This window comes from Camellia sinensis, chromosome 8 (genome assembly GCF_055761805.1).
Source record: "Camellia sinensis isolate YWXY chromosome 8, ASM5576180v1, whole genome shotgun sequence".
Classification (NCBI taxonomy): Eukaryota; Viridiplantae; Streptophyta; class Magnoliopsida; order Ericales; family Theaceae; genus Camellia; species Camellia sinensis.
The window spans coordinates 13478965-13504862 of record NC_138968.1 but is presented as its reverse complement, the minus strand read 5'-3'; the positions used below and the strand labels follow the sequence as shown (position 1 = coordinate 13504862).

General features: G+C 33.4%; 1 protein-coding gene across 1 annotated transcript; it reads left to right on the top strand.

Annotated features, from left to right (window-relative positions):
* Positions 1-4684: 4684 nt before the first annotated feature.
* Positions 4685-10719, top strand: LOC114280825 (putative pectinesterase/pectinesterase inhibitor 34). Its single transcript, XM_028223233.2, has 3 exons — positions 4685-5823; positions 7428-7564; positions 9716-10719. The coding sequence occupies exons 1-3, from the start codon at positions 4919-4921 to the stop codon at positions 10411-10413; spliced, it is 1740 nt and encodes a 579-aa protein (XP_028079034.2). The 5' UTR covers positions 4685-4918; the 3' UTR covers positions 10414-10719.
* Positions 10720-25898: the final 15179 nt, after the last annotated feature.

The following is a 25898-nucleotide window of genomic DNA, read 5'->3' as shown; positions in this document are numbered from 1 at the left end:
TTAGGCGGATTTAAAAAAATCAATCCGCAACCGTCCGCTCGTCATCATACATCTGTCTAAATACAGCAAATCGGTTCGGTTCAATCGATTTAAGCAGATCGAAATGTCCGCTACTCACCCCTAATCACTAGGCTTGAAAAGTGAGTCCAACTTTTAGGTTAGAGTAACGAATAATATTACATATACTAATAATCTTACTAAAAATACAAGAGTCCAAATGTGATTGGTTGTCAAAAAAAAAAAAAAAAAATTGACATTTAAAGATCCAATGATATTTAGACATGTATCTTTAATAAGATTTTTAGTAAAATTTTAAATAAATGCAGTATTGCTTTAGAGTAATTCTTTTATATGACCTAAAATCAACTCTTATATGATGAGATTTACACTTAAATCAGAATTACATATTATTTTTTTAAAAAAATTAATGTTTCGGTACAAATGCTATGACACGCCTTTTATCCATTAAAGCTAAATACATTATGAATCTCTTTGAAAAATAAATAATTAATAATTTGAATATGCAATGACTTTAAAGTTTTCAAGTACACCATAATATGTGGAACCCAATAATGGAAGCTTTTCTTGCTTTTTCGTTTTGTAGCCTAGCGAGCGATTACAAATATTTCTTCACATACCTTCTCATTCTTTGACTTATGGAACATTTCGGGGTATTCATTTGGGCTAAAGCTTGTCTCCAATCATTCAATCCATTTATATTTGAAATCTTGGTATATAAATTATTCGTCACAAAATTAAATTTATTTAATTGTGTTAGTTATATAATTTTATTATTTATTTTTAATGTAAATATAAAAAAAATAAAATTAAGTGACTATAATTATCAGATTAATATAATATTTTATAATAATTTATATGTAGATGTTTAAAAGGAAAAAAAAAACTGATCATTAATTTAGTAGGGTCTAAAGCAATTCAGTTATCGGGATTAAGAAAAAATTTAGCATTGAATTGAAAACCTTTCAATTTTGTTAGTAGAGGGGCCAAAATTGACTATATATTTGGGGTGTTTGTTTCAGCTTTTCAGAGTCAATTTATGACTTTTAGATTTGAAAAAGTTATTTTTGACTGTTTGGTTAAACTTATTTCAAACAGCTTCTGATTCTAACAGCTTATTTTAACTCAAAAAAATTGATTATGAGAAGCTACTCACCCCTTATTTCTGATTATCAACTTCTGCTGTGTACATATTAATTTATGGTTATACTCTTAAATTTTTTTATTTTTATTTTTTTAAAAATAGAAAAAGACTCAAATGGACTATAGATTATTATTATTATTTTTTTATGAGAAATGTAGACAAACAAAAAATAAAAATTAATTGAAAAAGCTATTTCACAGCTTATTTAACAAATACTACTCAGCAACTTAAATCTATAATCCAACAGCTACACCAAACAGATTAACAACTTCTGATTAAAGTCATAATTTATAATCTGTTAAGGTATAATCTATAAGCTGTTTTAACAGCTACACCAAACGGGGCCATTGTGGTTCGATTTTGTTGAATTTTCAATTTAGTATAAAAGATTCACAAGAAACTAAGAATTTTATTACAGAATAACGCATCCAAAAATATAATATTTTGGTTCATTTTCATGTAAAAGTTTTAAAAACTAAAATAAACCTAATCTTATGAAACCAAAAATTAAAATTCTGATACAACAATGAGACAACCAAATTGAAACAAAATTAGGGGAATCTCAAATTAATTTGCTGATGCATTCTTTCCGTTGAGCGTTCTTCACATGGAGATTAATCTTTTTCTTGTTAACAGAGGAAATAGGAACAATCAACCGAAATGCCAGAAAAGTAGAAGAAAAAATTAAACCACCCTCAATACAACGGCAAGAACAAAGGGGGTAGATGCGGATTTACTTTTATTTTTAATTTTTTTTTTTTTTTTGAGAGTATTGAAGTACACTCGAAATCATGTATGATTTGCAACCGTTTTGGATAAGGGGATTAAAATATATGTTATCGAGATATTTTGGCAAAAAATAATAAGATTAAAGTTTTGTTTGGGAATTAAGTATTTTAGTTAAAAAGTTATTATAAATTATCATATTATTTTTTTTATTTTTATACATATTTTTTTATAAAAAATTAAAAAATTATTAAAATAACCTGTTTCCAAATGCGACATGAAACGGACAGATGAGTGGTCAAGATGTTTCAAAACAAGTCATGTGATTAGGTAACACCTACATCATGGTTTTTCCTTTTTACATTAAAACCAAAAAACATTATAAAAGAAACGTTTTAGCAGTGTCGGAGCCTTACTAAAACAAGTTGTCGGTTATGGTCGACCCTACTGTAGAGTTATTTACCATATATTCAAACTATTTTAAAACAAGTTCTTTTTCTTTTTCTTTTAATTTATTTAACAGATTTACTTTAATTAATTTTTTTTTTTTTAAATTGTGTATTAGAAAGACGACTTTGTAAGATTACTTGGGTTTAACAAATAATTTCAACATAACCAAATTTTGAAAAAAAAAAAATCAAAATAAAACGTTTCATATTTCATTTCGACTAATGTGAATTATTCATTTATTGAGGTTTGGTTGAAAGAATATCTCAAATTCATTAATAATCTGTAATTGGATGATCAAATTATATTTATTATTTGAATTATAATTTTCAAATAAATATATTTTGATTATGTGACAATCGATATCCAACTAAATTATTTTTTTTTCCCCACATATTATCTTTCACCTATAGAGTGAGATCATTAACAGAAGAAAAAAAGAAAAAAAAAAACTCATACTTTGTGTTGTTAGAGTAATGATTAGTAAATGGTTGGAGATATTTTTAGCTAAAAAAAAAATTACTCTAAGTTATCACATTACTCTTTTTATTTTATTCATATTTTTTAGAAAAAATAAAAAATTAACTAAAATAATCAATTTCTAAATAAAACTTAATTAATTTTGAGATATATATAAATAGTAATTTTTTTTAAAAATAAAATAATGTTAAAGTTTTTGGGTTTCCAAAAGAGAAAAAAAAGGGAATAAAGCGATCCTTCTTTTACAGTGCACCTGGTGGTTTTACAGTTCAGCTGGTGGTGGTGGGCAGTAAGTGCTGGAAGTAGAGGACAGCTCATGCTGTCGACATCGACCTCACACCAACCCCTTATTATTCCACCCCCTGTTTTCAATTCTCACAGAATAGTCCTAATTCATCATATATAATTAATTTTTTTTACCAATTAAATTCTATAAATTAATTTATTGACTTTCAATAAGTATATAAATAATTTAGTAAAAATTCTTTTGGAGTGTTTTTAAGCTTTTCTAAGTAGCTTAAATTAATTTTTTTGGTGGGAATAATAGTAGCTAAATAACCGTTGATTTATTTAAACACCTAATACACATAATATATATGATTTTTTTTTTTTGAGTTTATAGTAAAATTTACTTTTAAAACATTTTATCTGTTTATATATATATATATATATATATATTTTTGTTATATAGTCTTAACTTAATTCACAATAGTCTCAACAAATTAAGATTTTGAAATATAAATAGTAAATTATGAAAATATTGTTTCATCAGTCTCAATACACTAATTCTATTATTAACTATTATTTATATTTGCTACAATTAGGGTTGTGTAAAATAAAATCGTATCAATTCGTACCGTTTTATCCGTTAATCGAGAATTAAATTTCAAAATTTATAATCTACTTTTGAAATTGCTCTGCTCCGCTATAATTAATACATATATATATTTTTAACCTCTAATGAAATATCAAAGTAAAAATGAATATGCGATATTTAAGATGTGAAATTTGTTATAAATTAGTAGTTATATATATGAAAAATATTATATAAAATCAGTTTGTGTTATATATATAAAATATTAATTAGTATTATATATCATGCAAATATTTGATAATTAATTAAGAGTATTCTTTGATCCGTCAATCTTCCATAAACTGTTCAAATTGCAATTGGATTATTGATTTATTCGTTATTTGATTTATAACTTTATTCTCAAATCGTACCATACACATCCTTAACTACATTAACTCAACAAATTTGTTGAGACACTATATAAGCACAAATTTCATATCTTGCAATTATGACATGAAATAAATGCATAAATAATTTATTTTATTTTATTATAATTAATTGATACAATTTTTTGTGATTTGTCCTATTACAAAAGAACAAATCCTCTCATTCAATATTTAAATGGATTATAATCCAACGGCCGTAAAAATTTGCTATTGAATCAAAGCATATCATTATAACACAAGGCTTACAAGCTCTATTATAAGATTGAAGCATATCGTTATCGCACAAAATCTAAAATAAATATAATATTGCCTGGAATGAGTTTGATTTGTGTTTTGAGATAAATTTTTAAATAAAAATTTTGAAGAGAGAGTTTAATTAATTTTTTTGTTTGTCTTTTTATGTGGTTGTATATTTTGAAATTTGAAAGTTTGGAATGATTTAATATTTTTTTATAATTGAGTATAAGAGAAAAAATAATTGAGAATGAGAAAAGAGAGAGAAAGAGTGATTAATTAGGGTTGCTTTGGGGTGTCTTAAAAAAATATATTTTTTGTCTTTTTACGAAAAGATGTGTAGAAAAATAAAAAAGTGATATGATGAAAAAAAGATAAAAAGATGGATTATATAGTCTATGCCAAACCCACCCTTAATGTACCGGAGAGATTTTAGACATGTTTTTAAAAAATTTCAACCAAATAAAATTTTTAAAAATTTTCTTAAAAATTATCTTCAGACATAATTACATGATTACATTCCCCCCTCTCCTCTTTATACTGGCCTCTATATAGCCCACTACTCTCTATATCCATTTCTTCATCCCCACTCTCACTTTGCTTCTGTCTGCATTTCACTTTCTCTCAGCAATGGCCTACGGCAGGCTCGGATTGTCCGCGCCACTCCTCAACCAAAATCATGAAGCCCTGTCAACAAAAACTCCCAGCCTAAAGTTCCTTTTACTCTTCTCACTCGTCTTCACCGTCGCTTCCGCGCTCCACACCACAGCTTCGGTCGAATCCGAGCCAGCATTGCGCAGAAAGCTCACCCAAGCCATATCCCGAACGTGCGACCGAACTCGTTACCCGACTCTCTGTGTCAACTCGCTGGTCGACTTCCCCGGCGCAACTTCCGCCGGAGAGCGCGACCTCATCCACATCTCCGTCAACGCAACTCTCCGACGCTTCGACAAAGCGCTATACGTCGTCGTTTCCGATTTCAGCAATCTCGCCATGGACGCTCACGTGAGGTCCGCATACGATGACTGTCTCGAGCTCCTCGACGACTCGGTGGACCAACTCACTCGCGCTCTCAAGTCAATCAATATGAAACGAGCCGGATCGACTCAGGACGTGCTGACGTGGCTGAGCGCGGCGTTAACGAACCAGGACACGTGTACGGAGGGATTGGGGAATGTGAAGGGGTACGTGAAGGATGGGATGCAGGAGAGGTTGAGGGACTTGTCGGCGTTGGTGAGTAATTGTTTGGCTATTTATTCGGCGGCGAAGGGGAACAAGGATTTTGAGGGGATTCCGATTCAGAATCGCCGGCGGAGGTTGATGGAGGAGAATGATGGTTCGCGGCGGCCGAGTGAGTTTCCGAAGTGGCTGAGCAGGAGAGAGAGGAGGTTGTTGGATATGCCGGTGCAAGGGATTAAGGCTGATATTGTGGTGTCGCAAGATGGTAATGGGACGTGTAAGAAGATTTCGGAGGCGATTAAGATGGTGCCTGATTATAGTAATCGCCGCACAGTAATCTACGTCAGGGCAGGAAGGTAAGTTGCTGTTCCACTTGCCACTTTTCCAAAATTAATTTTTAAAAACCATTAAGATGTAAATACAATTGGTTGAAATGAAATCGACAAAAATCATGAATGATGAAAAGGTAAGAATAGTTTAGAATGTTTTAAATAAGTATATATTTTAAGATTTTTATGAAATATGAGCCGAGTTTAAAATGATATGATAGAGAAGTGATGTGATTTAAATAAAATAGTGACTTTTTATTTTTTGACTTTTTAAAAAGATACCAAACCTAGTCTTAATCTAAAAAATAAGTGAATTGTATAAATTTAAAATTAATGAAATGTAACTACACTTGCAATGAATATAATTATTAATTTAAGTAATGTTTGCAAGAATGTAATATTCTGCATAGAAATGAGAGCATTGGCGTTAATTTTTAATTCGTTTTATATAGATTATTAATAAGGTAAATTATATTTAATTGATAACCATTTAATAGAATTTTATCACATTTAAATAAATTAACATTTACTTATTTATTTTTGTTAAATCAATTTGCTATTTTTTTTAGCTAATGATGAATACATAAAAATCTAAAATTTGAATGCACTAGATCTTGAGAGTGAGGCCGAAAAGAGATCTATAAATTAATTAAGGTCTATTTTTTGAGCATATGAAATTTTATTTAAAAAGTAAAAAAATTATTATACAATAAAATAAATTTTCTTTTTATATTTTTACACTTTTTTACATAATTTTTTTAAAAAAAAAATAACTTTCAAAACAACTTTCATAACTATAGAGGAAAATGGTTTGTAAATAAAAAAAATTCACACAAAAAATTATGTAAGAATAATTTGACAGTGACATTTTAAAAATTATAAATTATTTTAATATATTTGTTAATTTGAAATGAATGGATATATTTCTGTCACGGCATTCTACATGAATTTTTTAAATTTTTTTTTTAATCTAGTTTAGAAAAATTAGAAAGAGAAAATTTTAGTACACGCATTAGCCATTATAATATGAATTAAAAATTATACACTTATTGCATGTGCAACTCTTGCTAATTTTTCTATAATATATATATATATATATATGTATATTTTGGAGAAATATTTTGGTGTGCAATATATATTGTATGTAATTTTATTATAAAATTATTTAATTTTTTACAAATTTATATAAGTAATATCATAAAAATATTTTATATTCAACTTATACATTTTTATAAAATTACTCATGTAAATTCATAAAAATATATTTTTTTTCCACATTTTGTGTTACAAAATTTAGTGAAAAATGGAGTGTGGCCAACAACATAAGAAGATCCGTGTCCACAACTTTACTCTTTATAGCAGTAGTTGGGCTAATGACTTCTCTCACATCAACCTTTATGAAACTTCAGATAGTTAGTTCCTCACGTGAACCATCAATGAGTTTTTTATTTTTTCATACAAAAAATGATGAATGCATGCCAGACAGACACATTCTTCTCTTGTTATTGACGTTTTAACCCCTTTCTTTTTAAACGTCGGTGATGGGGTTTTTAGATATTATCAAAAACTTGATGATGATTTTGCAATTATGAAAACTGCTAAAATTGTAAAAATGTGTTGAAAATCAACAGGTACGAAGAGAATAATTTGAAGGTGGGAAGAAAGAAGACGAACTTGATGTTCATTGGTGATGGTAAGGGTATCACCATCATTTCGGGTGGTAAAAGCGTTCTCGATAACATGACGACATTTCACACCGCATCATTCGGTAAATATTATTAATTGTTCACCTTGTTTAATTTGGTTCTATTTAAAACATACATAACGACAAAACAGTCCTGCTACTGTTACATGTTGTTTTTTACAATATTTTTTTTACATCTTACTCATAATGAGAGTGGACCACACAATATTACACGGTATAAAATCCATTTTAATTATGAGTAGAGTAAAAATATTGTAAGAAAATATGGCTGTCATCTTACTCGAGTAACTGACTAAAAATTTAATATAATAATAATATTAAATTATTAGTGACGCGTGATATCATTAATTAATTAAAAATTTATATAGAAGGGAAGAACCCTTGTTTTTAAAACGTCACATATGGGTAGGATAAAAAATAACAATTAATGATTCGATATCCTGTTTGGGATTAGCTGTTTTTTGGACTTGTTATTTTTATTTTTTCTTTCATTACTATCATATCAATTACAAAAAAAAATCAACCATCACCCTAAATGCAACTTTTTAAGCTAAAATAAAATTGTTAAATAGTAAAAAAAAAATAATATTAAAATAGTCAAATTTATAAATGGAATCATAATGTCATTGGTATTACGGTTATAAGAAATCCATGTGGCCTATCAAAACTAGACAATAGGTCAAAAATTAAACAAAGTGATAAAGTGATAATATGGGTCCCTCGTGTGAGAAGAGAAGTAAAATAGTAAGGGTCTGTCTAGGAATAAACAATTTTAGTTAAAAAGTTTAAAAAAAAAGAAAAAATCATTTCTTTCACTCTACTTTTTTGCATGTGTCTGATTGTAACATTGATTGCTCTTAAGCCTGTGTTGCATAAGAAAAATATTACTGACATAGAAATAAATGACAAAACAAAACACAGATACTTATATATGTATAGAAATATGTAAAAATAAGATAATGTTATAATGCACATTTTTAAAATATAAGTAATGATATTTGTGAGTTTAATTCTCATAAATATTATAATTCAATCATAACTAAAGATAAATATAAAGATCATGTCTAGGTTTACATACAACTACATTGATTCAAGTAAAAACACGGTTCAAGTAAAAACACGGTTCAATTAAAATTTTAATTATTTCAACACAAGGAAGTTGTTTAACATGTCCCAAAAATTAGTAAATAAAAAATGAAATGTACTCAATGCTACTATGCTAGATGGTGGACAATATGGTAATTGCAGCAACTGAACAAGCTGCAAAAAAGTACCATATGTATCGATCCTTATCTTCTTCTGTCACATTATTCACATTATTGGAGGTGGGTCATGGGCATCTCATTGTTAAAGCCATTGATAACTGGATTCCATTATTAGCTAATTGAATTGATACTCCACTAATCATATTCTTCTTCTTCTTATACATTGCAACACCACTTCCATTAACGTAAGTGAAAGGACACGTCATTCATTCTTCTTTGGTGATAAAAAACTATATTTATAATGACATTTTTTACAATAATGATAATCTTAATGGTGTTAATAAAAGTCATAAAATTCTTACCCTTAGATATTTTGCATTTAAATATGTAGTGATATTAATTGACACAATTACCCTCTCCTTTAGCTAGATGGACAATTCCATCTATATTAATTATCTATAGATTCCGAACCTATATTCTATTTACAATTCATTATTTCTATCTCATTGACGTCTCTTTTTTAGTATATCAATTTATACCCAGCCTAATTCTTTCTTTTCATTTTTTTTTTCTTTTCTGTACTTTTTCATAGATGAATTCCACATATTTTCTCATCTAGGATTTACATATACCACTGTGAAGAGGAAATTTCTTATTATTTAGTGAATTACCTAATTATTCCCATTTCTTTCTTTCACTTAGATATTGTTACACTTCTAATGGCATATTATTCAACATTGAATATGAGTATTTGGATACTGTTGACATTTTGACTAAATAATAAAAGGTAAAGTATTTTAGTCTAAAAAATGATCATTCATTTGACTACCAAATAATTAACAGTATACCATATTCTTTTTGATTTTGTCATTATTATAAAATAAAATATCAAGAAACACATAATTGTTTCACAATATGTGATTGTTTCTGTGACTATGTATTCTTAATCATAATTGTATAAGATGAAGATTGTTTTGACTTTAATACTTGAACATTTGCTGGTCTACAGCTGCCACCGGCACTGGATTCATTGCCCGAGACATAACATTTGAGAATTGGGCCGGACCCAGCAGGCACCAAGCAGTGGCTCTCCGCGTCGGTGCCGACCACGCCGTGGTGTATCGGTGCAATGTCATCGGCTACCAAGACACCCTGTATGTACACTCGCAACGCCAATTCTTTCGTGAATGTGACATATACGGAACAGTTGATTTCATATTCGGAAATGCAGCAGTAGTTTTCCAAAATTGCAGTATATTCGCCCGAAAACCCTTGTACTTTCAAAAAAACACAATTACCGCTCAAAATCGAAAAGACCCTAACCAAAACACCGGCATTTCAATCCACGCCTGTCGAATTCTCGCCACGTCTGATCTCCAGCCATCGAAAGCAAACTTTTCAACCTACCTAGGCCGGCCCTGGAAACTGTACTCAAGAACCGTATACATGATGTCATTCATTGGTGACCACGTGCACACCAGGGGGTGGCTAGAGTGGAACGCCACATTTGCACTTGACACCCTCTACTATGGGGAGTACATGAATTACGGCCCAGGATCGGCTGTCGGCCAACGTGTCAAGTGGCCGGGGTATCGGGTAATCAATTCCACGGTAGAGGCAAGCAAGTTCACGGTTGCCGAATTTATTTTTGGGTCGTCGTGGTTACCATCGACTGGGGTGGCATTTTTAGGAGGATTATCTGTTTGAAATTACTAATTATTAAGTGTTATTATATAGGTGAATCTTACAGGGATACTCCAAACTATTGGATAGTTAGATTGAAAAGTATGTTTTGTTTGTATGATATTTATAATATAATCTCTCTGTTCTATTTAAGTACAGAAAATGAATATTAATAATGTTTGTTGGTGTATTAATTTTGTTCCTGTAATGTGTATAGGATGTTGTACTCTCTTAAGAATTAAGAATTTAAATATAGAAAAAAGTAATTAAAAAAAATAGTCTGGATTTTAAATTCAATTTTTATATGATAAAATTTATATTTAAATTAAATTTGGATTATATTGTATTTTTATTTTAATGTTTTTGTGTGTTTAAATTCAATATTGTAATGTGTTGCTACTCTGACTTTGTTTGTTGGCTGGTGTCTTGTAGATGTGCAAACTGCTTTTTTTTATAATCATAAATGTATCCTGTCGGGTCGCTTTACATATAAATAAATATTGTTGAAAAATCTGGGGATGGCAATACTTGTGTCCGGTTCTGTCTCTCCGTATCGCTTGTCCTGTTTCGGACAATTTTTTCTATCCTGGTAAGAAAGTGGGATCAAGATTGATTTTTCATTCCTTTCTATCCTGATTCCCTACTCCCGCCCATCCCTGCGTCACTACATGCACTTGTATTTCAATACTATTTGTTGTATTATTGTTTAGTAAAAAATATGAAACAAATATACAAACATAAGAAAAGTATTGCAGTAAAATACATGTGAACGAGAGTATGAAGTGTGCTCCACAACACAACTCTCATTTATATCTCACACTATTGTCAGTTGAATTGGCTTCGTATTTTACATTTCTGATATTTCTTTGTTATTGTTGTGGAAAGTGGTAAATTTATAGGGTTTGGTGTGGTATAGATTTGAATCCCTAACATATTGAGTTGTTTAAAGTGGTCATGAGACCATTTGCACAAGGATGGTCCACATGCTAGCAACTCCTACTGTATTTTCTGAGCTGTAAAATGGCAGAACAACACTTGCAAAGAAGGAAAATACATGTGCTTTTTCTGGGGGTCAAAAACTTGGTGTTGTTGGTTTGTTTGTTGTTGATGCTATAAATGAGAGTTTGGCCATATACCGTCTCGAGGAAAGTGAGGGGGAAAGTTCCAGCTCTGAGGTGGGGGTGATCTTGTCCCAATCAACTTTCTTACAACAATGTTCCCTATTTAAAATAATAACAATAATAATAATAAATTTATAATTTGAAATATTTGAATCTTCTTTAGAAAACAAGTTTGCATCTACTTCACTTTTTAGCCGTGAGGATTCAGTTTACAGGGTTGCAGTCACTCCAATCTGTTTTGATGTACTAAATCGTCAATAGTGATAAAATCTTAACGTAAGGTCGACTCTCCTCTCCTCTCCTTTCCTCCCCTATGGGATTAGGTCTTTTGAAATAAATGACCAACTTGTAGATTCTATTGAATAGATCATTTGTACAAAACAATCAATTTCATCACATATTGGCAACTACTTGGTTAAATCACACTCGTCTTAAACAACTAAATATATATATATATATATATATATTTGTAAATTGATCATGTGCTTACTAATATCCGATCAACATAATTCTTTATATTAAAAGAAAATTAATGATAAATTCATTCTAAGGAGGATATAAGGTATTAGGTCCCGTAGATATTTTTTGTTGATGAGAGGTTCCTTCTTTGTGAAATAGTTTGGTGAGAAGTCCTTTCGTTGATTTTAGAAGAGATTTTGTGTTCAATCTTATCCCTTAATTTATCTGTTATTTTTTTATCTGTCTGATATTTCGTTGACTATCTGTTCAAATTTATATCTTTTTGTTCAATTTTTCTTCTATCTGTTCAAATTTTGTCTATCTATTCAATTTTTTTTTTCTGTTGAATTTTTTTAACCTCTCTATTGAATTTTTATAATTAATATTTTTTATCTATTTAAATTCACACTATTTTCAAACTCTCTCTCTATTTGTGCTTCTATCCAGTTCTCTTTTATCTCTCTGAATCTTTTTTCTTCCTCTATCTGTTGAAAAAAATCTCTATTCAATTTCTTTTCTATTTGTTAAAACACCAAGCCAAACTAAATTCTATATGTTCAAATCTCTCTCTCTGTGTGTGTGTGTGTATGTGTTACAATCTGTTTTATCACCATCATTAATGACCAAAAAAAAATCTCAGATCTTTATTATCATCAACAACAATAACAAGAATCTTTCTTTAGAACAGATAGATAGAGAGAGAAGTGATTTAGAACAGATGATGAGAGAGAGAGAGAGAAGATGATGAGATGATTAGGGTTTGTTTGGGTTTAGAACAGATAGAGAGAGAAAGAGAAAGATAGTAAAAAGGGTAGAGCAGTGGTTTAAATATATGGAGTAATTTAGTCATTTCGTAAAGACTTGTCCTTATGAATATACTAAATTAGTACATGAACTTTTGGACAAAGAAAATTCAAGATTGGACTTTTAACCTTAGCATCTTGTGGCGCTGTTTGGGAAGAGCCGCTGGAGGCTATTATAGCCTAAAATGAAAAATAAGCCAAAAAGCTTTACTATTCACCACTTTTTACTATAAAAAAAAAAAAAATAGTCTCAGCTGCCGTGACAGTGTAGGCTACTGTCAAAGTGTCAAATTTCTACATCACGTGGAAAATTACAATTTTGCCCCTTCACATCAATTTAAAAAATTATAATTTTAAGGACAAATTTGTCATTTTAACTTCAAACATCATTTCAACACACTTTTCAATACAACAACTCAAATAAAAATCCATCTCATCTTCCCAAATACAAAAACTAAAATAGCCTATTAAAATAGTCAAAAAATCAAAAAAATCTCTAAAATAGCCACTTTTCAAACAAGGCCTGTATAAATGATTTTCTTAACAAATTTTAGTAATTTAACAATTTAAATCATCAAAATAGACTTCATATGATTCACATCCTTGCAAACTAGATCTTTTCAATTTATAAGCCATGCAAAAGGCAGAAATACTTTAGCTTTTTTTTAATTAAAAAAAGGGGTAGTTAGGCTACACTAACCTCCAACCCCAAGCTAAAACCTCTCTTGAGAAAGAATATAAGAGCACCATGTAAAGAATTTCAATGTGTCAAACCCTTATTAAAAGAATTTTTAGTACGACACTTATCGCCGAGCCAACCCTTCTCAGCGAGTCAAGAGTCTCTCTTTGTGCCCCCTCCTTGCGCTGTCTTTGCAGGTTTTCGAATTTACTTTTTAGGCTTAATTTTGATAATTCAAATCGTTCATATTTTATAATTTATTCAGTATATCATACCTGTAAAAAATTAAATTGATCGAATATCAAAAAGTATGTGTTCAAAAAACTATTTATTAAATTATTTAAAAAATAGTTTTTAGTTTAATTTTTTGAACACATGCTTTCTGATATCCGATCAATTTAATTTTTTACAAATATAATATAATGAATAAATTATAAAATATAACAGTTCAAATTATTAAAATTAGATTTAAAAATAGATTCAGAGACCGGCAAAGGCGGATGCAAAGACGGAGGCCGCAAAGAGAGGATCTTGATACCTTCTCGGCGCACATATACTTTAGTTGACTCTTCTATTTTGATGTAGAGCCATCAAATGGCTGAGGTGGGCAATTAGGACCCACACCACTTATGATTTAACAAATCAAATGCTCACCAGCTCAGGTCTCAATGGCATACGAAATATGAATCAAAAAATAAATAAATAAATAAAATGGCATACGAAATTAAGAACATAAAGACTCGTTTGGAAAGTGAGTTAATTTTTTAATTTTTTTAGTTATTTTAGTTTAGACTAAAAAATTTGATTTAGGAAGGACTTTTGACTTTTTCAATTTTTTTAATTTTTTTGTAAGAAAAAGAATATAATGATTATGGATTGAATGTGATGTTTTATCTTATTGAGATTAAAAAGCTTATTTTATTTTTTGTGACTATTTTAGTCAAAAAAAATTCCAAAAATCTCTTCCCAAACATAGGCAAAAAATAAGCAAAAGTGTAAATTAGTGGTAAATTTATAAAATATTTATAAATTTATTAAAAAAATTAATTATAATTATTAAACTTGATAAAATTTCATATTAATTAGAATTTTAAAATATATATATATATATTGATTTATAATTTGTCCTAAAATATAAATAAAATAAGATATTATGAATATCACTAAGAACACTATATCCAGATTTCATAAAATAATTATTTTAAAACTATTGTATACAAAACATCAAATTATGAATCTATTGGGTTTTGTTCCAAACTTGCTTTAATTTAGTGCTTATTAATGGAATATACGTGTTAAAGCAAAATATGCTTGAATTTTCAAAAGGGACATAATAATAATTTTTTATTTTATTTTTCCTCTCTCCAAAAGGATCTTGTTTATTTAATTTTTTTCTCACTTTATTTTGGGAGGTCCTATCCACCAAAACCTTAGGTACCCTTTTTTGTCTTTAGGATTAAGAATGAGATAGCATCAAACAAGAAGCCGTTCTAGAGTAGGTCTATGAATTTGTCAAAATGGTTTAAAGTTAGGTCATTGGCTAAAACTCGTACATTTCACTAGAATATCACGAGTTTTACTATTTCTAATACATAGATTTTCTCATAGAAATTTATTTGGAAATTTGGTCTCATGGGCAGCTCAACGGCAAAGCCAACAAAGCTATTGTTTTATGTCCCCAATTTTTCAATTCTACAATTTGTTTAAAGCCAATATGTTGGTGCTTTTGGTGCAGTTCATAAATATGATTTATAATTTTTTTATTTTGAAGTTTGTGTCAATTTGTTTGGCATAATTTCTATTTACAATTTATAAAGTAAAAATAACTTTTAAAAAATTGAATTTTTAACTTGAGAAACCTTTTACCATCCAGACCGTCATAAATAAGGTTCATATAGGTTCTACAACTTCATTTACAAAAAAAATGCCACAATTTAGATTTAAAAAAAAAAAAATTTCATTACATGACAAGACCACAATTTTTTTGATAGCCTACATGCTATGGTTAAGATGGGGGATTTTATTTACACCTAAAAAAATATGGATAAACTACTAATAGATCCTAATAATTGAATTTAATTCCTATCAAGTCTTATTAAAAAGAAGTCATAATAAAAGCGTTGTTAAAAATAATTTTTTGTGACATTTTTTGCATGTTGCTAAAAATTGACAATTAGTAACTTTTTTTTTTTTTTTACAATTTTTATAAATTGTTACTAAAACTTATAATTAGTGATTTTTTTTGTGACAAATTTTTTAAACTATCGTTGAAAGTTGAAAATTAGTGACTTTTTTTTTGTGGTGATCTTTTTAAACTGTCGCTAAAACTTATAATTATTGACATTTTTTGTGACAATTTTTAAATTATCGTTGAAAATTAATAATTAATGACATTTTTAATAGTGTTTGATAAAAAATGCCATAGGACCTATTGGCCAATAAACCTACCTATTGGGACATACACGTAAGTTTTCCTAAAAATCATTAAGTACTCTCAATTTTTTAGTATACTTTATTCAATTATTTAAGATTTTATGTTACCCGCAGTACACCTTATAATTTTTTCTCAAATTAACCTTCAAAATACACTCAAATAAAAACGAAGTCACCATATTATATAATTCAAACTTTCAGATTCAAAGATGTCCATCAGCATACAAAGACAAATGGTGGAGCAAAAGCTCTTTACCAAGCATACCTTACTTCCCCTGATCACTTCACTTTGGGTTATTTATGTTTCTTATGATTAGGCCCAACAGTTAGGGGTGTAAATTTGGTCCGGCTTGACCCATGAGCCTTGTAGGCTCTCGCTAAAATTTGGCCTACTCGGCCTAGCCCAGCCCACGGGCTAGAAAATTAGGCCTAGGCCCAGGGAGTATTCGAGCCTTGGATAGGCCAGCGGCTTGGGCCTCAGGCTGGGTTGGTGGGTCTGAGCTTGGGATTGGGCTAGACTTGGGCAGGGCTTGAACATTTTTTTTTATATTGTTTTCTATATTTTTTGCTAAAATTTTATTTCTTTCCACAAAAAATGACATCGAGCCTCAGGCCGGGTTTTGAGTGGGTCTTTAGCGAACTGATGGACTGAACTTCAAAATAATGGCCTAGGGTCCCAGACCGGGCTCGGGCCCGGGCCCATCCCAGGCCGTGAGCTAACTTTGGACCACCCTTGGACCATAGACCATTTTTACACTCCTACCAACAGCCCACTGGAGCAATTTTCTATTTTCCCATTGATTCCTATGAATATAGGACACTTTTATTTCTCATTTAATTTATGGGTTGTGGTTGTAGTCACCAATTGTGAAAGAGGAAAATCATTTCTTTGCTTTGCCACCCAAGAGAGCAAGCTGGCTCGATTCCTATGCCGATTCATTATATAATATCTTGGAAAAATATATCAATGATAAGATTTTGCTCGGATTTGAAAGTCCGAACATTAATAACGTTAACTAAGTTGAATATGCATTTTCACTTAAAAAAACACAAAATTCAAGAATTATATTTTGATACTTATGTCAATACTTATAAGGATAAAAAATACTGATGTTGATAATAATGGTAAATTTCGGTGAGATGGTTTGAAGTTTTGAAGTAAAGAAAAAGAACAACATAAAACTATCGGAAAAATGGTTTTATATAGGCTTATTTTGGGTCATCTTTGAGCCCAAAATGGAGTGGGTCCCAAACCTCTTTTGGGGTGGGTCTGAAGAGGTGACGTATTCCTTGCCGCGTGGCAAGTCACACGGTGAAGACGGTTCGTCAAAACTATTTATGAGTGAATGTGAAGTTGACGTCGTTTTCGGGTTTGTGAAATTGAACATTTAAGTTTTAAATGTGGGTTTCCTTTTGAGGCTTGTTTCACATTGAAGCTTGAAAATAACTTATGTATGTATATAAGTTCTAAACTACAACACTTGGGGGCACCCCAAGTTTGTAGAAGGGAGGAGTTATGGACAAAATGAATCTTAGCCCAAACCACCACACACGCGCGTCGCCGCCATCCGTCCGAGCCTGGGTGTGGGTTGGGTCAGGTCGGTTCTAATATTAATTCTTTGGACAAAATTCTTTTGAATTTTTCAAAAAAAAAAAAAATTTATTTTAGGAATTTAATTTTAAATTTGATTTTGAAATTCAAATTGTTGTTCGTAATTTTGTGCCTTTTTTCTGAACCAAATTCCATAACAGATTTTCAGTCCAAATTGTTTATTAACTATTCAAAACCGGACAGATTCATAACTGTCCAAACAGATTCAAATTCTGGACAGTTTTGTTACAAATCTGTTTGAATTTTGAATGATATTTGTCCAATTCAAAATAGCACCTGTTCAGTGTCTAACAGCACCTGTTCGGACAACAGTGTTTGCCTATAAATACCTATCATTTCCAGCAGTCTTGGTATGAAAAAAAACAATATGAAATTATTCCATATTGCTGTCCAGAATTTTCTCCTTTGCATTTTATTCTTCATTCTAGTTTTAAAGAAAATTAAAGAGAGTATTGAACACAAGGTTCAAGTTCGCCGGACAAATTTGTTTGGAGTGCTACTACAAATTTGTGAAGATCATTATATCCTGGTAGATAGACGCCACTTAACTATAGGCACCGTAGCGTGGCGAATCCGTCTTAAGGACAGAGTGTTACACACTCGACTTGGTCTTTTATTTTTCATTTGTTTTATAAAATAAATTCTGTAAGTTATTTATTTTATTTTGTTTGATTTAGTTTCAATTTATTTTATTTACACAGAAGATTGTTCCAACAATCTTAAGACAGATTTGAATTATTCTGTTTACAGAATTTTTCGTTTGTTTCTCTTTCTCATTCTTCGTTTACAAAAATTATTTTCTGTGGATTTACAAAATAATGTTCTAGTTGGAAAAATAAATAGTGATTATATACTATTTGACAGATAGTAGTAATATACTGTCTATTTTCTTTGACAACTAGTAGTAATATACTGGTGTCATTAACAATTCAGAATATTTATTTATGAAATTTTTTTAGAAATTAATTTTGGTTTTCAGAAATTATTTCTGAGTGTTCATTAATTAAAATTCTGTTTAGTGTTTTAATTATTGAAGTGTTACAGAAATTTAATTTTTTGTGTGGAATTAATTTGGTTTTCTAACTTAATTGAAAAAATAAAAGTTACATTATTATTTCTTTTATTTTTACAGAATTTAATTATGTGAATTTAGATTTATTTTCTGTGTAGTATAAATTCTAATTGATGACTACTGAAACTAATTCCCAAACAAGTACTAGTGTGGTGGCTGCAATTGCGCCAACCCCCTCTCCTGTTGTGACAGTACCGGTAAATCATGGTGAGAAGCTAGAGAAGTTCTCAGGAACTGATTTTAAAAGATGGCAACAGAAAATGTTGTTCTATCTTACAACTCTGAACCTGGCTCGTTTTCTCTGTGAGGATGCTCCTATTTTGAAAGAGGATGAAACCGACCAGCTAGTGGTTGCTGCGGTCGATGCCTGGAAACATGCTGATTTCCTTTGCCGAAACTACATCTTGAACAAACTTGACAACACATTATACAACATCTACAGTCCTATCAAGACAACAAAGGAACTTTGGGAGTCTTTGAAAAAAAAATACAAAACAGAAGATGCCGGCTCAAAGAAATTTGTGGTTAGCAAATTCCTAGATTTTGTGATGTTGATTCTAAGACTGTGATCAGCCAAGTTCAAGATCTCCAACTCATTCTGCATGACATTCACGCAGAGGGCATGTCTCTCAGTGAATCCTTCCAAGTTGCAGCCTTAATTGAAAAATTACTACAAGGTTGGAAGGAATTCAAAAACTACTTCAAACACAAGTGCAAATAAATGTCTTTGGAAGAATTAATTATGCGCTTGAGAATTGAGGAGGAAAACCGCAATTTTGAAAAGCGGGCTGGTAAGCATTCTATGGAGTCTAAGGCAAATGTGGTGGAACATGCTTCAAAAGCAAAGAAACGTAAGTTTTTTGAAGAAAGTTCATCATAAGGCTCTAAAGGGGGGGGGGGGAAATAAAAAATACAAGTTTAATGGCAAATGTTACATCTGTGACAAAGAGGGACATCGGGCCAAAGATTGCCGTAGCAAAGGCAAAGGGAAAAGCAAAAGAAGAACAAGCAAGAAGCCTGCTGTAGACGCGCCCGCGAGGGACCCCGCTACAGTTCGGACTCGATTTGTGTCACGGTTCTTAATCTTGAACCAAAGAGTCTAAATCTGGCAAATCGTTTTGAGAAAACAGATTTTAGGAAAGAAGTGCCAAACATAGACTGCTTTGCCAGATACAGAGTCGCCACCTAAATATTTTTATGGGGGAATTTAGGAAAGCCTGACTCGGTGCCGACGGCCACATGTCCGTCATCACCAGAGTTGCCTCGGCTCGGGAGCTAGGGTACGATTGGGGAAGGTCAGCTATGAGCACCCCCTCTCGCCCGATCCGAAGATCGGCCTCTACTAACCGTGATATCCATTTTTGAAAACGTTATATGTTCTTAATCTGGTTATTAGCCTAGAATTACTATGTTATGCGCACAGCAAACAAGTATAGACCAAATCGCCTAAATTGGAACAAAACATTTCATGTTTGTTTTGAGAATGGTTTGCTACTCGCAAGTAGGCTTAAAATGTAGGTTTTGCCACCCTCAAGTGGGCTTTAGAAAAGATGGTTTTTGCCACTATCTAGTGGGCTTAAAACTCACTGTTTTAATGCGTTATCCCAATTTAGGTAATTCAACCTCCATCCACAGGCATTCAAGCAGTTATATCACATAAGCAGCTAGCCTCATGGTAATCATGCAATTATGGCAACATTCACACGCATGCAATATGCTAAAGCGAAAATACTTACATTGTATTCCGTGCCAAAACAACAAACTAGTTAGCAAACATGCATGTCTTAGTTCATGTCAAGTTGACTAATGCAACACATGCAAGATGCAATTAGAGTAGGCTCGGCTAACCTAAACATGGCATGTGAAATGCAACCAATTGATGCACGTATTCAATTTGGAATTTGAAATATAAATGCAGTTAGCATGATGTACCGAGCCCGGTGCATGCAGGACAAATGTATGAATGCACGCATGCATTGCATAAGGTATGCTAATTTTAAATATGCCCTAGTCTACCATCATAAGCAGGTAAATAAAAGGGAAGAAAGACGTGGGATTGGAAGACATACACCCCACTCACACACACTTATTACAGATTTGCCCTCGCTCGGAGGGTACAAATAAATATTACAGTCCGAATAACAAATAAATTAATTATTACAGAATTTCTACTTAATTAATAGAAAGAATGCAAAATGAAGGAGAGAGATGGCCACAGCCTCCACCTCGAGAGACGCGAATGATGCATGCTCGAACCCGACTTGCCCGGAAAGTCCGTACCATACCAAGGTTGTCTCTGTTTACACTGCCCTATCTTTCTGAAAAATTCCAAAGTGCTGGGACAGGTTTATTGCATACTGCAGAGTACCACCGGCTGGGGGAAATTCCCACCGGCAGTGCATAATTGCCATCGGCTGCTTCTGGATTTATCGGCCATTCACCAATGGCCGGTCGGCACTGAATTCTGCCGGTCGGCAGAAACTTCCTGCAGGAGACAGTTTTGACAGCAACAGAGAACAGACAGTATATGGCATGGGATTTCAGGCACATGTGAGCATGGTCATGTTTCCCATCATGTATTGAACTCAGGGGAACATGGCCCTCGATACTCGAGCCATCAATGGTGCATGGTAGCCCAAGAGATCGAGCTTGCCATTTGATGAAAAAAAATGCATGCAACACACAAATGAGGACCAAAGCCTTATCATGTCGAAGTCAAAGGCCCCGGTGACCGAGAGTTAAGGCACGTTACATCACTTATGGTATGAACTCCCCTTAACCCTCGCACTTGGTTTGACACCCCAAACCAAGTAATGCAATGCATGTTATGCAAACATGGCTCAAAATGCAACATGATATCAAGATGCAAGGCATGCCAAGGGTCATGCAACTAGTATGGCAAGCATGCAATGTTAGGCATACAAGATGCAAATGCAATGTAAATATGGACACTTTAAGCAATAGGATCAACGCAATACCACACTTGATGAGACAATTATGCAATGGACATAAGACAAGCATGTAAGGAAGCCTTATACCATAAAGGGGCAGGCCTTGATCCACCCCAAAACAGTGGCCAAAAGTGCCTAAAAAGGTGGACCAATACTGATGCCAACAAGCGAGCCAATGGTCCTAAGGTTAAGGCACAAAAAGGAGGCACTTCACTCCCACCAACATGACCACTCATGGCATGACTAAGACAAGCCAAAACAGAAATCTAACATGCAAAAATGGACTCCGAAACTCATTAATATGGTAGCTAAAGTGGCTCCAAAGAGATGTATGCACCAAAGCTCATATCTAGGCATAAAGGGGCACACCCTCAAGGCATGAAAGAGGTCACACATGCACACATATAAACATGATTCTTGGACTGAAATATGGTCCTAAATGATGCCAAATCATGAGGATGGTCATGGCTATGCATGCTAGAGGTCAATATACTCAAAGCTTACAAGCCAAAACACAAAGAGATGACACCAAACAAGGCAAGCATGACCGAAATGGATGGCCAACAGACCTTAAACATGGTAAAATAATGCCAACATCTTCATGGAACTAAGCCAACACATGCAAGAATCATGGCCTAAACACAAGATGCATTTCTAAGCCAAATGGAGGAATGTAAAGCAAGTATATTAAGCATGCAAATGGGTACAAATCCGGCCAAAAACAGAGATCACATATGACCCAAAACACCCAAAAAACTTCTGAAATGGGGTCAAAAATGATCAAGCATGCATGTTACCCTTTTAAGCCAAAATGCAAGGAAACAAGACAATGAAGGGAGAGGGGTGTCCCTCCCCTATGAAAGACTTCAAACCACCTTCCTCACCACTGAAAATCCACTGGTTTTCAGTGGTGAGAAGACCAAAACACTTAAGCAAACAAAGCCTTACCAAAGAGGCAACAAAAAGGCCAAATAAGGCCTAAGAGGGTGAGTTTGAACTCAAACCACAAAGGACCCTTAATGAAAGTTCTTAAGCATGAAAATACAAGACTTTTTTATGTTATGCACAAAAACTAAATCAGCAAGTAAGATAGGTAAAAGACTAGTGCAAGTTTGGGGAAACTAAAGTAAAATGCTCACCCTTGAAGCACACTTCAAGAACAGCCAAGGCAGCCCCCTTCTTTTGATAAAAAACAGCCCAAAAACTCAAGAATCAACCCTCAAAGTCCTCAATCTCGGAGCAAGGTGTAATGGTGTGTGTATTGGTGCAAACGTAAGGTAAAATCACACTTTCAGGCCAAGAAACACACACAAAGGAGGAGAGAGAGGGAAATATAGAGATAGGGTGTATCTATATGTGTAAGCTCTGGTTTTGCCTTCAAAGTCTCTAACCTAGAGCAAGGAGAAGGCCTCTCCTCTTATAGAACTCCCTCTTGCAAAGCTTATACAACAAGCTTGCTTAGAGGGAAATCCCTCCATACACGTGTATGGAGGGAAGCAGAGTTGGCGCTAGCTATCACAGCTGGCACAAAATATCTACATAAAGTAGATGAACAGTGGTCGGCTGCCCAAAAATGTCATTTTGACAAAATTTAGTGCCGACCGGCAACAAACAGTGCCGACCGGCAACAAAAAGTGCCGATGGCATCAAAAACCAGCCGGTGACCTCTAGCCACTGCCGGTGGTGTGTGGGGATGCCTCACAAGGCATTCCCTGCCCCTCCAAGGCAAAACACAAGTGTTTGGTGCAAAACCAGACACAAAACGGTCAAGTTCGGAGATCCTGAGGCAGGGCGCGTAGCCGAGACCCCCGGGAACTCCAAACGAACACAAACATGGATAATCACCGAGTGTTCAAACGGTGACGTCCAAGTCTTGAGGACGGTCAAAAATGGGGTGTCTACAGTTGCCCCTCTTTGACAGAACTCGAAAGTCATAACAATGACGGGAGTGAATGTCAAAGCCCAGAGATGACCCATTTTTGACAAGGCCGAAGACTTAGACAAACATACAAGACAAACAAGGTATGCGCCTGAAGGCAGGGGCAAAATGCAAGACAATGCACGAAGCCGAGCATAACTTATGATCATGCAAAGAAAGTTGTAACGAAGCACACATGCGACAATTTTAAGCTAGCATACACCGAACTACACTACAATGCAGAAGGGATGTAAGAGAATTACGTAATTCTCAATACGTCTCACTCGGAGGATATAATACCTGTGCGGCTCGTCTGGTTGCACCAGCCTCAAATGAACCGTACATACAATATCGTGCCTGCAAAGAAAACAAACTTAATGGGTACAATATCGTTAACAACATGCATAATAGTGTACTCGAAATGCGACAACGCAAAGCAAGTGGGGAGTATAACAATGCTGCGAAGGTACAGATGTGTAAGTGGAACATGCGGTCTACGCAGGCAATGAATTTGATCGTAAGCATGCGGTCTACACAAGCAATGAAATTGGACATAAGAATGCGGTCTACGTAAGTAGAATATGCGGTCTACGCAAGCAATACATGCGGTCTACGCAAGTAATGAAATTGAACAAACATGCAGTCTACGCAAGTAATGAAATTAACATGCGGTCTACGCAAGCAAAACATGCGGTCTACGCAGGTAATGAAATTGATTAATTATGCGGTCTATGCAAGCAAAACATGCGGTCTACGCAAGTAATGAAATTGATTAATTATGCGGTCTACGCAAGCAAAACATGCGGTCTACGTGAGTAATGAAATTGATTAATCATGCGGTCTACGCAAGCAAAACATGCGGTCTACGCAGGTAATGGAATTGATTAATCATGCGGTCTACGCAGGCAATGTAATTAACATGCGGTCTACGTAAGTAAAGAGAGTGATTACAAACATGCGGTCTACGCAGGTAATATAATTAACATGCGGTCTACGCAAGTAATGAAATTGATTACAAACATGCGGTCTACGCAGGTAATGTAATTAACATGCGGTCTACGCAAGTAAAGAAATTGATTACAAACATGCGGTCTACGCAGGTAATGTAATTAACATACGGTCTACGCAAGCAAAGAAAGTGATTACAAACATGCGGTCTACGCAGATAATGCAATTAACATGCGGTCTACGCAAGTAAAGAAATTGATTACAAACATGCGGTCTACGCAGGTAATGTAATTAACATGCGGTCTACGCAAGTAAAGAAATTGATTACAAACATGCGGTCTACGCAGGTAATGTAATTAACATGCGGTCTACGCAAGTAAAGAAATTGATGACAAACATGCGGTCTACGCAGGTAATGTAATTGATTACAAACATGCGGTCTACGCAGGTAATGTAATTAACATGCGGTCTACGCAAGCAAAGAAAGTGACTACAAACATGCGGTCTACGCAGGTAATGTAATTAACATGCGGTCTACGCAAGCAAGGAAAGTGATTACAAACATGCGGTCTACGCAGGTAATGTAATTAACATGAGGTCTACGCAAGTAAAGAAAGTGATTACAAACATGCGGTCTATGCAGGTAATGTAATTAACATGCTTGAACATATGTGAGTGAGGACATATCATTCATAATGCAGGGATGTAAAACACTGTAACACAGCGTAATTGAAGCGATTTGTGGGAGTCCTTAAGACATGAAAAGGATACGGGAAGGAACGTTCTTCGTACGTATCGAGCATCATTTACAGAAGTTGTGGCCTGAGGTCGACTCGAAGGTCCACGTTTCAAAAGTGCGCTTCCCCGCATGGTCTCAAGTAACAAAGGTGCGAAACCACGTCGTTGACCCGAACAAAGGCATGGAAGGTGCGTTGACCGCAAGGGGAGTTTTGCTGGTATCCATTCCGACACTTGGCTACCCTGTCATTCTATGTTTTACTTTCCTTTTTAATAGTAGTTTAAGCACATTGCACTGCCTCGGGCAGGTTTTATTCTTTCTCAAAATTATGCATTTTGCAAAGCACGTGACAGGAATGAAACAACCATTTTATTCAAAAGATGTTTGCGTTTGTAAACTTTCTATGCATCGCATCGCAAGGTATCACACCACAATGTGAACGAAATCGAACTTATTTTGAACACCGAGTATTTGCATCGTAATAATCAGGCAGTGAACCGACTTACAACTCGATAAGCAAATGTACAAAGGCATGATAGGACCAAACAAGCGTGAGTACAACTCGATAAATAAGTCAAAAACTCAAAGAGAGTGAAATACAACTCGATAAGCAAATGTTCAAAAACTCGACAAGCAGACAGGCGTGACTCCGCAAGAATCGATCACGCGGGGAGGGATCGGAGGTGATGGAGTTCCCCAATCCCTAGCATAGACAGCTCAGGGAACCAGGAGGAAGCCCATCGGCCAGGAGGAGAGGCCATCGGCCACAAGGAA